We start from the raw sequence: 18,001 nt of genomic DNA on the forward strand, positions 1-18,001 counted from the left end.
AAGAATAATGTGTAACATAATTATAGCTGTTCCAAAATCTATGCAAAACTGAGTTTATTGTGGTGCAGGCACATTGCTAGGGGCATTCCAGTTGTTATAAGGAAGTACATATCATTAAAAAGTGAGAAAAAGCAGTGAACTATACTATACCACTAATGAGAGACAGAGAGAGAAATATACCTATGCTTAGAAAAGTAGTGGGAAGACAGTAGCAAGACTTTTTTTGAGTGATGAGATTAGTGTAGGTATCTGTTTTGCCTTCTTTGGGGGGAGCTGGGTGGGAGGGTGAGACAAGGCCTTGCTATGTAGCCTGGGCTGGCCTAGAACTCAACATCCTTCTGCTTCCACCTCCCAAGTGCTGGAATTACAAATGTGCACCACCATGCCTGACTTATACTTTTTTGTGTTGCCCAAATTTTCTGGATTAATTAATGTACCAATTTGTAATTTTTAAATGATCTCATTAAAATAAACCATTTTTTTCCAGTGCTGGGAATTGAACCAAGGGCCTCATGAATGTTAGGCAAGCACTATACCACTGAGCCTCACCAACAACCTTCACCCCTTCCTTCCTTTCCTCCTTCCCTCCCTCTTTCCTTCCTTCCATTTTATGGTGCTAGGGTTTGAACACAGGGCCTACACCTTGAGCCACTCCACCAGCCCTTTTTGTGTTAGGTATTTTCAAGATAGGGCCTCAGGAACTATTTGCCCCAGGTGGCTTCGAACCGCAATTCTCCTGATCTCTGCCTCCTGAGTAACTAGGATTACAGGCATAAGCCATTGACACCTAGCTACCTATTTCTTTCTTAATGGTTTCCTGTGATATGGGGAGAGTGGAGCCAAGAGAAAGTAGTGGACCAAATATAGAGTCACAATATTAGTCACTTGAGATAGGGTTGATGAATAATAGTCTCAGCTATACATTTTCCCTTGTAGCCTGCAGAAATTCAGAATCACAGATCTGGAAAGTGCCTTGAAAATCATTTAATGTTTTGTTCAGTCTCAATTTTTTTTCAAAACATGTACATGATTATCACTGAAATTAAATAACTTGTACAAAGTTCCATTTTTAGTTAGTGCTAGTTCTGTGATTAAAGCCCTCATCTCCTGATTCACTGTATAAAGCCCTTGCTCCCACGTTCAATAGCCTGTGTTACACATGGTAACCATACCATACATCCTATATTTTCTGCCTATACCAATTTCACATTATTTATTAAATATAGAACCAAGCAAATGTAACTGTGGGATTTTTAAACAAAGAGACTGATCTACCAAAGATAGAAAGGAGCATGGTAGCTCATGCCTGTAACTCCCAGCTCAGGAGGCAGATATCTGGAGGATGAGGTTTGAGGCCAGAGGGAGCAAAACAGTTAGTGAGACCCCATCTTAACCAATAAGTGGGTGTGGTGGTGCATTTCTGTGGTCCTAGCTATAAGGGAGGCACAGACAGGAGGACTGAGGTCCAACGCTGGTCCTAGGCAAAAACTAGAGACGCTCCCTGAAAAATAAAAAAAGCAAGAGTGTTGGCAGCCAGTAGCTCATGTCTATAATCCCAGCTACCTGGGAGACTCATCAGGGCGCTAGAGGTCCAAGGCTAGCCCCAGCAACTTTCGAGACCCTATCTCGAAAACACCCACCACAAAACAGGGCTGGTGGAGTGGCTCAAGTGGTAGAGCGCCTGTCTAGCAAGAGTGAGATCCTGAGTTCAAATCCCAGAGCCACCCGAAAAAAAGACAAAAAATGTGCATAGTGAATATGCCATGTTAAATTGGACAGAGCGAATCAAAACAGGAAGCAACTGCCCCATTGAAGTCTCTTCCTTCTCGGTTCTCTCCGTGCTGGTTTTTGAAGCGGTTTCGGAGTGAACGATTGCAGGCTGGATGGTACGGCACGTCAGTAATTCTCACTGTACGACCCACTGAGCATGGTGTCCAGAGGTCCCCCTACTTGTCGCCCGCGTCCCCAGCGCCCAGTCGGAAGGGGGTCTAAAGAACCACAGAAAGCCCGGCTTAAAGTCGGCACACCAGGTGACTGGAAGAGAGCCAGTCAACGGGGAAGGCGACCCGGAGCGCAAAGCTACTTTCTAGGGGTCACGGAAGTTCTTTCAGCTACCTTCCCCGTGAGCTTGGCCGCTGGGATCCCAGAACACCTGAGCTCTCACCGACCTGCCCAGCTCTCCTCACGAAGTTGGAAATGGCGGGAAAATAAGGAGCTCCCGGAACTCCACACAAGAGCTTGGGCGTGGCCAGAGGCGGCGTGCGCGTCATGGGCGGGGCCAGAGGCGGCGTGCGCGTCATGGGCGGGGCCAGAGGCGGCGTGCGCGTCATGGGCGGGACCGGGGAGCGTGAGCGGGGCGGGGGGCCGGACAGGGGGCGGGGCAGGGGCGGGGCAGGGGCAGGGGGCGGGGCGTCCAGCGGACGACTCACCCCGATGGTGGCCGCCTTCCCTGCTTACTGAACATTGGGGACCGAAAGTGATTCTGATCTAATCTCGTCCGTGTTACTGTAGAAGGAAAACGTTGGAAGTAACGACCAGAACACGATAGCAAATGGAGTCACAAAGCAGTAGAAAGTTTAACACTGCATTTTAAAACGAAATGAAGAAAATAATGGGTGCCTCGAAAGAACGGCGTCAGTCAACAATAGGAAAACTAAGAAATGAAACGGATAGCGATCGGGTGGATATTAAAATGAGAACTAACAAACCTCTGGGGAAGTTGCGTTTGTTTTTGTTTTGTGGGACTGGGTTTTGTACTTAGGGCTTGGCGCTTGCAAAGCAGAACATCAGCTTCTCCCCAGGAACTCATGACAAGTAGTGGTTCTCAAACTTTCGTTCTCACAAGTCCTTTACATTTTAAAAATTACTGAAGATTCCCACAGAGCTATTGATTCCGTGGATCACACTGATCGGTATTTTCTGTGTTAGCAATTACAAGTGAGAAATTCTTAAAATATTTTTTTTTCATTTTTCTTTTATTATTCATATGTGCCTGTTAAAATATTTATTAATTCATTTGAAAGCAACAATAATAAACTCATTACATGTCAACGGACAAGTTTGTGAAGAGTGGCTTTAAACACTTTTTGGTAATCACATACTTCTACCTTAACTCTGTTGCAACATGCTACTTTGATTGAGGTGCATGCAGATCTGTACTCACTCAAATACGTACCTGGAAACAGGAGTAGTATTTTAATAACCTTTTCAGATAGCTGTAAACATTTGTCTTGGCTACTATACACCAAATTCAGAAAGTTCGAATTTGTTAAGTTAGTTGCAAAGTGGGATCTAAACCATATCAATGATTTTTTATACTGTCACATTAAAATCCGTTGGTCTACCTTGCACTTGAAATGGATATACAGCCACCTTGCTCATTAGATAAGTCTTAGAGTACTGAGAAGCTGTCAATTTGACAGTTGTAGGTACAAGTTTTCCAAAATTCTAACTTTCATAAGAAAGTTTGAATGTATCACTGGCAACCAATAGAATATTTGTTTTCCTTGATATGACAAGCTCATTTTGTTTGTTTGTTCATTTACTTACTTTTGTGGGGACTGGAGTTTGAGCTCCAGGCTTTGTTTATTGCAAAGCAGGCACTCTATCTCTTGAGCAACTCCTCCAGTCCATTTTGCTCTGGTTAATTAGGAGATGAGGTCTTGAGAATTATTGGCTTTCCTTGAACCTTGATCCTCCCAAGTTCAGCTTCACGAGTAGCTAGGATTACAGGTGTGAGCCACTGGTGCCCTGCTATTTTGTTTATTTTTGACAAAAATGTTCACCAATAACCCAGGCCTGAAGCCATAGTTGTATGTCAGTTGTTTTCAAGTAAAAATGGTGTTCCATGATAAAAACTAGTTCAAACTATAATTCAAACTATTGCATAAATTGTTTTGCTAAATATAATCTTAATTCTAACTAAATATTCTGGTCTAAAAAAAGAGGAAACAACAAATTTTATGAAATGAGCATTGATAGCAAAACATGCTAAAGATTGTACATTTGCATAAAAGAAAACTACATAACAATCTCATTCATACTGATTCAAAAATCTTAAAGAAGATAGTAGCAAATAGAATGCAATAATACGTTTTAAAAATTGTACATTATGACCAAATGATGTTCATTATAGGAATGAAAGATACTTCGAGGTTAGGAAATCCTTAAGTGTAATTTATTATAGTAATATTTTTAAATGTGTATGTTTGTTTGTTTTGTGACAAACTCACTATGTTGCTAAGCTGGTCTTGAATTCTTGGTCTCAAGCAATCCTCTCACCTCAACCTCCTTAGTAGCTGGAACTACAGGTGCTCACCACTGAGCCTGGTCTATAGTAATATTTCTAATGAGAACATCATATGACCATTTTGACAGTTACCAATAAAGTACTTGTCATAATTCACACCTATTTCCAATTTTAAAATGCAGTAAAGTTGGTATCCATGGTTATTTATTTAGCATGATTAAAATGTAGGAGTGGGGGAATGCTGGGATGTGTGTGTGTGTGTGTGTGCCCCAACAGGCATATGCGTGGGGCTCACTATGTAGCCCAGACTGGCTCAAAAATCCTCCTGCTTCAGTCTCCCCAATACTGGAATTATAGGCCTTTGACACTATACTTGGTCCTAGCTAGTATGTTGTTTGTGACAGTTTGTCACTATGTAGCCCAGGGTAGCCTTGAACTACAATCCTACTCTCTCAGTCTGCCATGTACTGGGATTACAGGCCTGAGTCACCATGCCTGATGTCTAGCCAGCATTTGTTTTTTAATGAGGAAATGCTAGACACATCCTACTAAAGTTAAAATGGAGACAAGAATGCCCTAACACTTAGCATGATATTGGGACATTAAAAGGATAAGAACATCTCTTTTTTGCAGATGATATCACTATATATCTGAAAAAAATTAAGAGAATCAGTGGAAAAACTAAGCAATAAGAAAATTTAGTAAAGTAACAGGTTATAAACTTAACAACAGGGTTGGATGTGTACCTCAGTAATAGAGAGCATGTCAACCATACAGAAGGCCCTGGGTTCACTAGGACCATGGAGAAAAAAGTCTTCATGTGTAAAATTAACAAACAGAAATACAGTAGCCTTCCATATTCAAATAATAACCAGTGACAGGATATAATAGGAGAGAAGACAGGATTTAAAATATCAGGCCAGGAGTGTAAGTCAGTCATAGAGCATGTACATGAGGCCCGAGATTCAATTCCCTTCCGAAAAAAAAGTAACAAAGAAGATAAAAAGTACTTAGGTAACAACTTAACAGAAATATGTGACTATCTATGAAGAAAGCTTTAAACCACTAAGGAAAGAGACGAAAGTCAACTTAAGTAGGTAGAAAAAGATGCCTTGCTCTTAAGAAGAGAAACACTATGATAATGGCAGTTCTGCCTAAGTTAGGTTACACATTTAGCATGGGCTCAATAAAAACACCAACAGGTTGCTTGCCTGAAATTAAACAAATTGATTACAAAGTTCATATAGGAACCAACCAAAGAAATAAACAAGACTATCCAAGAAAATTCCAAAAACTTTTAGTGCTATATGAGGTGGGAAACTAGCCCCACTTAGTATTAAATATATTACAAAGCCTCTATAATTTAAGAAATGTATAATTAGTGCAGAAATAAACACATAGTCCAGAGCTAGGGTTGTATCTCAGTTGGTAAAGGATATGCTTAATGTCAAGGCCCTGGGTTCAGTCCCCAGCACCAACAACCCAAAAAACATACGGACTAATGAAACAGAATGGGAATCCTAGAAATAGAACCAAATGCACTTGGAAATTTTAATTTATAATTAGGTAGAGAATTCACTGGGATGGGGGAGTTAAATAGAGTTGGGACAACTGGATAGCTATTTGGAAATATCTAAAACTGCATCTGTTTCTGACATTGGTCATGAAGAACCATTTCAAATGGATCAGAAATCTAAATGTAAAAATGAAACATACAAGTACTAGAAGAAAATTCTTTTACAACCCAGGAATCCAAAAACCTAGAGAAAACACAAGATTGATAAATTTGACTTCATAAATTTTTTATGAAAAGTTTTTATAAACACTTTTCTTTTTGAACGAAGGTAGGGTTTGTGCTTGGCCTGCTTAAAGACACACACTAGGTTCAATCCCCAAAGTTCTCCTAAAACAGTGACAAACCGGGAAATCATCAACTAAAATACTAAAGAGCTTTAAAAACACAAAAAGCTTTTTTAAAAAGAAAGCCAACAACTTCATAAAAATTTGAATGAAAGAGAAGAGAAAAAAAGACCTTTGAACATATTAAAAGATATTTAACCTTACTTAATAAAAGGACATACAAACTAAAGCTCCCTCAAAGCACCCTTTCCATCTACTAATTAGGTTGGCAGAAATCCAAATATTTAGCCAAGTGCTGGTGGCTCACACCTATAATCCTAGTTACTCAGGAGGCAGGATGAGGAGGATCAAGGTTCGAAGCCAGCCAGGCAAATAGTTCACGAGACCCTATCTTGAAAATACCCTTTACAAAAACAGGACTGGCAGAGTGACTCTAAGGGAAAGAGTCACCGAAATTCAAATACGTCATAGCATACTCAGTTCATATAGTGAGAAAACAGGTGTTCTCATATATTGCAGGTGAGTATATCAAATGATACAACTGCCTTGTAGTGAAAATGGCAATATATGGGAAAATTACATATGTATTTGTACCTTAATCCAGCAGTCTCATACTAGAAATCTAGATTTGCAGTTTTTTATTTACACTTAGATGTATAACTCATTTGGGGTTGATTCTTCTATATGGTATGAGTGTGGGTTAAAGAGTGGGGGGCAGGAGGGGAAGGCAGGGTGTGGGTGGAAGGGAGGAGAAATGACCCAAACATTGTATGCACATATGAATGAAAAATTTAAAAAAAAAAGTGTGTGTGTGTGTGTGTGTGTGTGTGTCACATAAGGGTATCCAGTTGTCCAGGCACTATTTCTTGAAAATATCTTTTCTCAACTAAATTGCCATTGTCAAAAATAAATTATCCATAGAAAACAATCCATTTAGAAATTGAAGCGGCAATCAAGAGTCTCCCCAAAAAGAAAAGTCCAGGACCTGAATAATTCTCTGCTGAATTCTATCAGACCTTTAAAGAACTGATACCAACCCTCCTTAAACTGTTCCACAAAATAGAAAGGGAAGGAAAACTGCCTAACACATTTTATGAAGCCAGTATTACACTTATCCCAAAACCAGGCAAGGACACCTCCAAAAAGAACTATAGGCCAATCTCCTTAATGAACATTGATGCAAAAATCCTCAATAAAATAATGGCCAACCAAATTCAACAACACATCAAAAAGATTATTCACCACGACCAAGTCGGCTTCATCCCAGGAATGCAGGGGTGGTTTAACATACAAAAATCAATAAAGGTAATAAACCACATTAATAGAAGCAAAGACAAAAAAAATCCATTTAGAAGAACATCAAAAAAGAATAGAATATTTAGAAATAAATTTAACCAAGGAGAAGTATGAGACTTCTACATGGAAAACTACTTAATATTTACAACAATACTACCCAAAGCAATATACAGATTCAGTGCAATCCCTATCAAAATTCTAGCTGCATTTTTTGCATACATTGAAAAATTCATATGAATTTTCAAGGAACATAGAGTAGCCAAAACAATCATGAAAAAGAAGAAAGAAGTTGACTATTCGAAGCCAGCACCAGCAACTAGATTGTGAGACCCTATCTTGAAAAAACCCAACACAACACTGAGCTGGCAGAGTGGCTCAAGTGGCAGAGAGCCTGCCTAGCAAGCATGAGGCCCGGTGAAGGTCAGGACATCTCTCCCTGGGCTTAGATGGGGCAGCTCATAGGTCTGGGTCAGGAGTCAAGAGACTGTATTATCGGTTCCTATTTTCTGTGTGGAGCCTTCCATCCCTGGTTGGTGACATTGGTGTGTAAGTAATAGCGGCTAACGTTTGCTCTTCAGCATGTGGAGCACATAGCAAATTGTTTTTCTTGCATTATGTATTTAATCCTAACTCTGAAACGGGTGCTGTTCTTAACTCCATCTTATAGATGAAACAACTGAGGTGCAGGGGTAAAGTAATAAAATTGCCCAGGGTCACCTGCCAAAAAAAAGGAAGAAGATCTACCTATGCCAAATAGATACATGAAAACATGTTCAATGTCACAAGTCATTAGGGAAATGCAAATTAAAACCACAATGAGATATATATTTGAATAAATATTCACAACTACTAGAATGGCTATAGATATAGATATAGATATAGATATAGATATAGATAACTTTTTGGTGGGACTTGGGTTTAAAATCAGGACTTCACCCATGCAAAGCAGGCACTCAACCATTTGAGCCACACCTCCAGTTCAGTTTGCTCTGCTTATTTTGGAGATGGGGTTTTGTGAACTGTTTGCCCATGCTGGCCTCACACTACAATCCTCCCAATCTCAGTCTCCCAAGCAGCTAGGATTATAGGCACGAGCCACCAGCACGTGCCTGGATGGCTATAATGTTTTTTTAAATAAAAGTTATAAATGTTGGGCAGGATATGGAGAAATTAGAAGCCTGTACATTGCTGGTGGGAATATAGAATGGTGCCTCTGCTGTGGAAAACAGCATGGTTCTTCAAAAAGTTAAACATAGAACTATTCTACCCACATTACCCAGCAATTCCACTGCCAGATATATACCCCCAAAAATTGAAAGCAGGGACTAAAACAGATAAGTATGCACCAATATTGCATTATTTGCAACAGCCAAAAGGTAGAAATCTCACTATTGGCAATCAACAGAAAAATGGATGAACAATGCAATATATCCATACAATGAAGTATTACTCAGCCTTAAAAAGGAATAAAGGTTTTTTTTCTTTTTTGCACTTCTGGGTTTTGAACTCAGGATCTTCACCTTGAGTCACTCCACCAGCCCTATTTTTGTGAAGGGTTTTTTCGAGATAGGGTCTCATGGAACTATTTGCCCAGACTGGCTTTGAACCTCAATCTTCCTGAGTAGCTAGGATTATAGACATGAGCCACCGGAGCCTGGTTTAGGAATAAAGTTTTGATATATGCTATAATATGGATGAACCTTGGAAACATGCTAAGTGAAATAAGCCAGACACAAAAAAAACCCATATATTATATATTCCACTTACAAGAAATATCTAGAATAAATAAACTTTACAGAGGTAAAGTGAATTCAAGTTAGCAGGGACTGGCAGAAGAGAAATGAATTATTGCTAAATGAGTAGAGTTTCTATTTGAGGTGATGGAAATTTCACAAATAAAAGCAATGAATATAATTAATCCTGCTGAATTTGTTAAGATGACAAATTTTCATATATCTGCAGACCTATTCTACACTCATTTCTGTTCCATGATTGGCCTATCTCTTGGTACCACTGCCACACTTTCTTGGTCACTGGAGTTTACAAGTTTTGAAATCAGGTGATAGTGAGCCTCCAGATTTGTTCTTCCTTTTCAGAGTTGCTTTGACTATTCTAAGTCCTTTGAAGGTTTTTTTTTTTTTTTTTTTGGTAGTACTGGGATTGAACCCAGGGCCTTGCACTGCACATGCTAGGCAAGAGTTCCTTTATTGAGGTACCACCCCTGCCCTCAAGTGAATTTCATAATCACATAATTTCTAATGATGAGATTTCTTTTTTCTTTTCTTTTCTTGTCTTTCCTTCCTTCCTTTCTTTTCTTTCTTTCTTTTTTTTTTTTTTTTTTTGAGATAAGGTCTCACTATGTAGCTGGACTTGAACTCACTATGTAGCACAAGCTGACCTTAAACTCGTGATCCTGCTGATACTGGATTGCTGCTCCTGAGTTCATGTCTGGATGCTGGACAGGAGTTAAGAGGTTTATTGAAAAGACAGCAAAGCTCCCACATGGGAGGGGCTTAGGGAAGGTAAGCCATGGCACTGCTGGACACTAGGAGTGATACAGGGCTCTGCCTAGCTTAGCTCCAATTATTCCATCTTGAAACTACATTTGTGATTGGTTGACACCAAGTCAACTCTCACCAAACCCAGCCACTTGCCCATCCCCATCCTTATTGAATGGAGCATTCAGGTCAGCTTGTCCTGACCTTGAAAGTCTCGTCAGATGGTTTTGGCCTTGGGGCCCTCCACCCACATCCTGCAGCTGCATTCTGATATCTTGGTAAAAGGTCTGTTATTTCTCTAAGAATCCTGTTCCTTCAGATATCTGCTTCTAAAATGTCTCTCTCATTCAAACTGGAGTCACCACTGTCATTTGTTCCCCTCACACTGCTGCCTCTGCCTCTCAAGTGCTGAAACTATACACCCAGCCATGAATGTGTCTTTGTTATTCTTTCTTTCCCTTCTTTCTTCCTTCCTTTCTTTTCTTTATTTCTTTCTTTCCTTCCTTCTTTCTTTCTTCTCTTTCTCTTTCTTTCTGCCTCTTTTCTTTTCTTTTCTTTTCTTTTTTTTTTTGGCAGTTCTCAGGTTTGCACTCAAGGCCTTGCACTTGCTAGGCAGGTAGTCTGCCACTTGAGCAGTGTCCCTAGCCCGAGATTTCTTTTGAACTTTTTATTTTTAAAATGTTTTATTGCTACATGATATATCTGCAGAAGTGTGCATATTTCATGCACATTCAGATCACAAAGTCAACACACCCATGTAGCTGGCACTCAGATCAGCAGTCACAACATTCCCAGAACCCAGAAAACCTCTGTGTGTCTTTCCACATGCTGTCTCCCCTAAGGGTAACCATTATTCGAGGGTGAAGGGCTGGTGGTAATGGGTTCTGAACCCAGGGCCTCACACGTGCTCTACCACTTTAACCAAGTCTCCAGTGTTTTTAAAAAAATGTTTAATTCTATAGATTTTAACTTATATTTAAAAATAATTATAGATTCATAAGAACTTGCAAAAAATAGTACACAGATGTCTTTTTTTATTTTTGGACAGGGTTTTACTATGTAGCTCAGACTGGCCTCGACCTCATGGTCTTTCTGCTTCAGCCTCCCCAGTATTGGGTTTAGACATATGTGCCACCACACCCAGCCCCACCCCTATTCTCTTTCTACTCTTTCTTTCTTTTTTTTTTTTTTTTTTTTTTTGGTAGTACTGGGGTTTGAGCTCTCAGGGCTTTGTGCTTGCTAGGCCCTCAGCCCTTTTTTGCTTTAGTTATTTTCTAGATAAGGTCTTGCATTTTTGTTCAGGGCTAGCCTTGGGCCTTAATCCTCCTACCCATGCTTCCCAAGTAGTTGGGATTACAGGATGAGTCACCTCACTTGGCCCCCTGGCCCATCTACTCTTAAGTCAGTTTTTCCCACTGGTGACCTCTCATATATCTATAATACATTAAAACCAAGAAACTGACATTGGTACCATCACAGACATTATTCAGATTTCACCATTTTAGGAAGGTGCTCTACCACTTGAGCCACTCCACCAGCCCAGATTTCACCATTTTATACACATTCATTTGTGTGTGTGTTTGCAATTTTATCCATGTACAGATTTATAAAGCCACTACCACAGTTAAGAAGTGGACTGTTCTGGGCTGGGGTGTGGCTCAAGTGGTAGGGTGTCTGCCTTGCAAACACAAAACCTTGAGTTCAAACCCCAGTACTGCCAAAAAGGAAGAAAGAAACTGTTCCATCACCACAAAGACCCCCTTATCACCAACCACTCCTTTGCATTCTTAACACCTGGCAGTCGCTAATCTGAACTCCAGCTCTATAATTTTTGTCATTTCAAGAATATCATACAAATGGATTCATACTAAATGTAACTCTTTGAGATTGGCTTTTTTCTCCACTCCACATAATTTCTTTGCTTGGAATTATGTGGGGTCATATTTTTTTTATCCATTCTGTTGATTCCTGTCTTCTAATTTATATATTTAGGCCACTTAAATTTTATCTAATTATTAATGTGGTGTGATGTAAATATGCTATCTTATTGTTTTGTTTTCTGCTTATTCCTCCATTTTTCATTCCTGTTCCACACTTCTTGCCTTCCTATGGGTGTGTTAGCCAGTTTTCTGTTGCTGCGACAAAACACCTGAGAAAAACGACCTAAAGGAGGAAAGGTTTATACTGGCTCACAGCTTCAGAGATTTCAGCCCTTAGTTATTTGGTCCCATCCCTGTGGGCCTGTGGCAAGGCTGAACATCATGGTGGGAGGGCATGGCAGAGCAAAACTGCTCACTTCATGGTGGCAGGGAAGCAGAGAGACAGAAAGAGGCAAGGCACAAGATATACCCTTCAAAGTCATGCCCCCAGTGACCCTATGTCACTAACTAGGCCCATCTCCTAACAGCCCATTCAGCTACCAGCTGAGTACCAAGCCTTCAGCACATTGGCCTTTTGGAGAGATCTTCATATCCAGACCATAATAGTCGGTTACTTGAACATTTTTATTTATCTATAATGACTTCTAGCATATCTTTTTGTGGAGCTGTTTTAGTGTTTACTCTAGATGTTACATTACACATACGTAACACCACCTATAGATACTTTGTCTAAAGGTATCAACTTAATTCAATATGAAACATAATTAGAAAACTCAAATGGGAAGAATAATCTTACATACACCCATGTTTTTACTCTTTCTGTTGTTCTTTTTTCCTGCTCATTGCCATAAGTTTCCTGCTTTTATCATTTCCATTGCAGTAGAAAAACTTCCATTAGTCATCCTTTCAGGATATGTCTGCTTTGTGACACCTTCTCTTAGTTTCCTTCATCTAAGAATGTCTTGATTTCACCTTGTTCCGGAAGAGTATTTTTTCTGGGTATAGAATTCTGGGTGGACAGCTCTTTTCTTTTAGCACTTAAAAAATGTTATCAGTTCTTTCTAGCATTCGAAGGAGAAGGGCGCAGTCGTTTGAATCATTGTTCCTCTATAGGTAACATGTCATTCTTCAGTATCTAGCAAAATTTTTTCTTTGTCGTAATTTTTTCTAAAAATTATTAGTATTGATTACAATACATCTTGGCATAGATTTCTTTGATTTTATTCTGGTTGGAGCTCACTGAGTTTCTTGAATCTATAGGCTTAGTTCTTTCACCAAATTTGGAAAGATTTCAGCCATCAATTTTCTTTTTTAATTAGCATACAATAGTTGTACAGGGGTACATTGTGACATTTATCTAAGTGCTTACAATGTACCTTAATTAGATTCACCCCCTCCATCTTTGTCTTTTAGCCCTCCTCCACCTTTCTTAGAACAACTTCGACAGATTTCATTGTTTTGTTTTCATACACGAATACAAAACACTTCCACTATATTTGAGCCATTATTTTTCTAATATATGTTCAGTCCCACACTCTCTTTCCTGTCTTTCTGGACCTACAATGACACAGTGTTAGAGCTGGATTCTGAGGTCCAACTTATTTTTTAGGTCAAATTTCTCTCCGTGTTGTTCACATTATTGCTACTTTGTTTTCAAATTTCCTGTCTTAACTCACATAGTTCTTGAGCCCACCCAGGAAGGTTTAAAACTTTTTTCAGGTCTAAAATTTCCATTTAGTTCTTCTTTACATCTTCTATTTCTTTGCTGAGACTTTGTTATCTTTTCATTTTTACAAGTATATTTGTTCATGGAAGCATTTTTACAGTGGCTTCTTTTAATTCCAGCATCTGTGTTATTTCAGTAGTTGTCTCTGTTGACTGCCTTCGTAAGTTTAAATTGAGATTTTCCTGTTCTCATATGTGAGTGATTTTTTGATTATATGCTGGATATTTGGGGTATTATGTTGTAAAGACTCTGAATCATATTCTCTGTCTCTCTCTCTGTCTCTCTCTGTCTTTGTCTCTGTCTCTCTCTGTGTCTTTCTGTGGGTGTCTCTCTCTCTCTCTCTCTCTCTCTCTCTCTCTTTCTCTCTCTCTCTTTCTCTCTCTCTCTCATGAAGTTGCCCTATGTAGATGCAGCTTCTGGGAGGGGTAGATGTTCTATTCCAGACTGGGTCCTACTCACACCTCCTCCCTGCTGGGTGGATGGAGACCCAGCTTCCTGCTGGGCTCTGCTGAGGTACTGAGTGACAGACAGATGTGGATTAGTTGCCTCTCTGTTGCCTCCTTCCACTCGTTATTTCTTGTGGAATTTTAGTTGGAAATATACTGAATCTATAGATCAATTTGGGAAGAATTGACTTCTTAATAATACTAAGTTTTATATCTCATGAACAAAGATTTGGCCATTGATTTAGGTCTTCTTTAATTCCTCTCAGTAATGTTTTATAGTTTTTAGTGTCTGGTTCTCACACATTTTGTCAGCTTTGTCCCTAAGAGTTTCATAGTTTGTGCTACTATAAATGATATTTTAAATTTTAAATTGCTTTTTGCACAGAAACACAGTAGACTTTTCATATATTGATCTTACATCTTACAACCTTGTTAGACTCCATTATTAGTCCCAAGGGCTTTTTTGCAAATTCCATCTGACTAGACAATCAGATGGATTTTCTCAAACATAGATATATAGAAATAAATATTGACTATACATTTCTCCTAAATGCCCTTTTAAGGTAGTTCCTTTCTATTGTTAATTTGCTGTTTTTGTTTTTAATCAGGATTGAGTCTTGGATTTGTTAAATGCTTTTTCTCTATTTGTTGGTATAATGGAATTTTTTAGTGTGTCACTAAGTGAATTACAGGTTTTTTTTCTTTTCTTCGAGGGAGTAGGGGATTGAACTCGGGACCCCAAGCTTGCTAGGGAGGTGCTTTACCACTTGAGTCATGCCTGCAATGCAGTGTTTTTGAATGTTAAAACAGCTATGTATTCTTGGGGAAAACCTAGTTGTGATTTGTTATCAATTTTACATATTATTGGATTTTATTTGTATAATTTTTGCATTTGTGTTTATGAGAGGAATTAGTCCTTAGTTTTCTTGTAACATCTCTGGTTTTGGTATTTGAGTAAATTAACCTGAAAGAATCATTTGGGGACTATTTCTTTCTCTTCAGTTGTCTGGGAGTATTTCTTGTAGGATAGGCATTATTCTTAAAGTTATCTAGGCCTGGAGTTTTCTTCGTGGTAAGCTTTTTAGCTACAAATTCAATTACTTTGATAGACGTAAGGACAGTCTGGTTATGTATTCATCTTGCACGAATTTTGTTAATTTTTATCTTTTAAGGAATTTGTCCATTTGTATCTGAGTCCAATTCATCATTATAAACTTGTTCATAAAATTCCCTTTTTTTTTTATTTTGGAATATTTTAGAATTAGAGAAAAGTTTTGAAGATGGTACAGAGTTCCTGTGTACCTTTCACCCAGTTTCCATTTCCCCTGATGCTTTCATCTGACATTTCAGTGATACAGAAACTCCAGCCTTCACTCAAACCTTCATTGGGTTTTCCATAAAACCAGTAGCTAATCTGGCACATCACATTGCATTTCGTTGTCATGTCTAATCGTTCTCTGGTCATGACAGTTTCTGAAGCTTTCATTCGTTTTCATGACCTTAACATATTTGAGGAAAATTAGTCAGATATCTTAAAGAATGTCCCTCAACTTGGGCTTGTCTGATGTTTGTTTCATGGTTCAACTGAATCATAGGTTTTTAAAAATAGTACAGAGTGCAATGTCCCTCTCGTCACATCATATCCCAGAGTACACAAGATCCAGATGACAGTCCTGTAACATTAAACTTGATCATTTGGTTAGAGTATTTGCCAAGTTTCTCCAATGTAAAGTTAACTGTTTTTCCCTTTCTACATTCTTTGGAAGCCAGACTCTAAATCCAGCCCACTCTCAAGGAGGAGGGGGTAGTAAGGAAAATATCTACATATTTTGTTTGGACTTCTTCTGTAAAGATCTGTTTCTGGAACTGGAGTGTGGCTTCGTGGTAGCACTTTTGCCTAGCATGGATGAAGCCCTAGGGTCAATCCCAGCACCATGAAGCAAGAAAAGATTTATTTCTCCTCCACCATTTGGTTATTTATTCAATTATTTATTTATATCAACGGGGTGCCTATGTATTTATTTCATACTTTGGATTGTGATCTAATAATATGCTGTTTGGATTTTGCTTAGTGATTCCAGCTTTGGTCATCAGGGAGCACTTTCAGGTTCACTCTGATGTTCTTTGAACATCGCCTTGTACTTTCCTTGACCAAGCAATAAAATCAGCCATTGCCTATTGAAGAATGGTACTTTGAAACCAAAATTTGGGCAAAAGTTGTGCCCATATGCATAGTTACATCTCTACCTGTGTTAGGTGAAGCTAAGCAAGAGTTCATACTGGTGTGTCTGACTCTAACTGAGTGCCACAGGGTTCATTCCACCTTTCTCTTCTTGCTTGTGCGTAACTTCTCTTTCTCTTAGCGAGAATCTGGACTCCCAAAGTCTACCATACATTTACTTGTCCAACCCCGTGTAATACATGTAAGGCAGTTTCAGAATGGTTAATCTATACACCAGAAGAAGCAAACTTATCAGCTAGTGTTTACATGAAGTATGTGGATCTTTTTTGACACGAAGAAATTTGATATAGCTAAATATTAATCGATACTAAGGAATTTTGTTAATTTTGTTAGGTGTGATAAGAGCCTTATATAATAAAATGTGCATAATTTTTCCAGAGATGCTTACTGAGATATGTAAGGGTGAAATGGCATGATATGAATTTTCTTGAAAATACTTCAAAAGAAGACAAGAAATAGAGGGGGATGGATAGCTAGAGCACTGTGAAAAATATTGATACTTGCAGAAACTGAGTGATGATTCTGAAATTACAAGAATTCATTATGTTTTTCCCTCCACTTTTGAGTATGTTTGAAATTCTTCATTATACAGAATTTTATTTATTTGAACATTTTTTGGGGGGAGGTAATGCTTGAGCCACACCTCTGCACCCTTTTGCCCTGGTTATTTGGGAGATGGGGTCTTGTGAACTATTTTCCCAGGCTGGCCCAAGTTAGGATTACAGGCGTGAGCCACCAGCGCCTGACCTTTGTTTGTTTTTGAGATAGAACCTCACTGTGTAGGCCATATTGGCCTGGAATTTGCTATGTAGCCCAGGCTGGACTCAAACTCATGATCCTCATGCCTCAGCCTCCTGAGTGCTGGGATTACAAGTGTGCTCCACCATGCCTGGCTTTATTTTTTAGTTTTAAATTTATTTTTATCTTTATATTTGTAGAGCTAGTGATCAAATCCTGAGCTTCATATAGGCTAGGCAAATGCTCTAGCATTCTGACCTGCACCTCCAGTCCAAAATGTTATTATTTGAAAGCTCTTGCTATTATTGATAGACAAATTATTTACTTATAATTTCAAAAGGTATCAATGGGTATATGGTAAATAATCTGCCTTTCTTTTTCTTCTGCTCCCAGTAATCAAGTACTCATTTCCAAAGGCTGTTAGTCAGGCAAATATATATTATATTTACAAATATATGCAAATACATTTCACACATACAGTAGTATCACACTTTAGATCCTGTTCTGTACCACTTTTAAACTTTTTTTTTGAGATATGATTTCACTATCTTGCCCAGTCTGGCCTCAAACTGTGATCCTCCTGCCTCAGCCTCCAAAGTGCTAGGATCACAGGCATGTGCCACCATGCCTGGCTAAACCGTTACTTTATCATTTCAAATTAATAGAAGAGGGCTGGGCTAGGGTTCAGGTGGTAGAGTGCCTGCCTAGCAGACAAATGCAAGGCCCTGAGTTCAAACCCTAGTACTGCCAAGAAAAGAAAGGACTGACAGAAGAGTGCAAACATAGAACAAAGAATTTACCTCAATCCATATTTCTCAAATGTTGACATTTGCCATGGTTGCTTTGTGACTCTCTCTTATCGTTGTTCTTCCTGTACCGTTTGAGAATAAGTTGCAAAATCAGTGAGTGCTTCCTATAAACAAGGGCGCTCTCTTATACAAACACATCTCGATGATCAAAGCCAAGAAATGAACATTGGTATTCTAGAAATCTTATTCAAATGTTATCAATTGTCCCACAAATGTCCTTTATAGAAAGAGAAAGAAACATATTTTTTTCTATCCAG

At 38.9% G+C, this 18,001-nt stretch overlaps 1 protein-coding gene across 21 annotated transcripts in view; it reads right to left on the reverse strand.

The window, feature by feature from the left end:
* Rnf212b (ring finger protein 212B) overlaps window positions 1-18,001 on the reverse strand; it is an 87,736-nt gene that overhangs the window by 49,183 nt on the left and 20,552 nt on the right. For 14 of the 21 annotated variants that reach the window (XM_074068352.1, XM_074068362.1, XM_074068372.1 and 11 more), the window contains exon 2: window positions 17,736-17,806. The exons of 3 other annotated variants lie outside the window; for them this stretch is intronic. In XM_074068352.1, coding sequence (XP_073924453.1) covers window positions 17,736-17,764 — 29 coding nt within the window. In that variant the 5' untranslated portion in view covers window positions 17,765-17,806. Of the gene's footprint in view, window positions 1-2,115; window positions 2,229-3,549; window positions 3,919-17,735; window positions 17,807-18,001 lie in introns of those variants that run through there. 4 more of the 21 variants (XM_074068356.1, XM_074068355.1, XM_074068363.1 and 1 more) reach the window with 4 other exon arrangements.

Source organism: Castor canadensis, chromosome 3, assembly GCF_047511655.1.
Source record: "Castor canadensis chromosome 3, mCasCan1.hap1v2, whole genome shotgun sequence".
Lineage (NCBI taxonomy): Eukaryota > Metazoa > Chordata > Mammalia > Rodentia > Castoridae > Castor > Castor canadensis.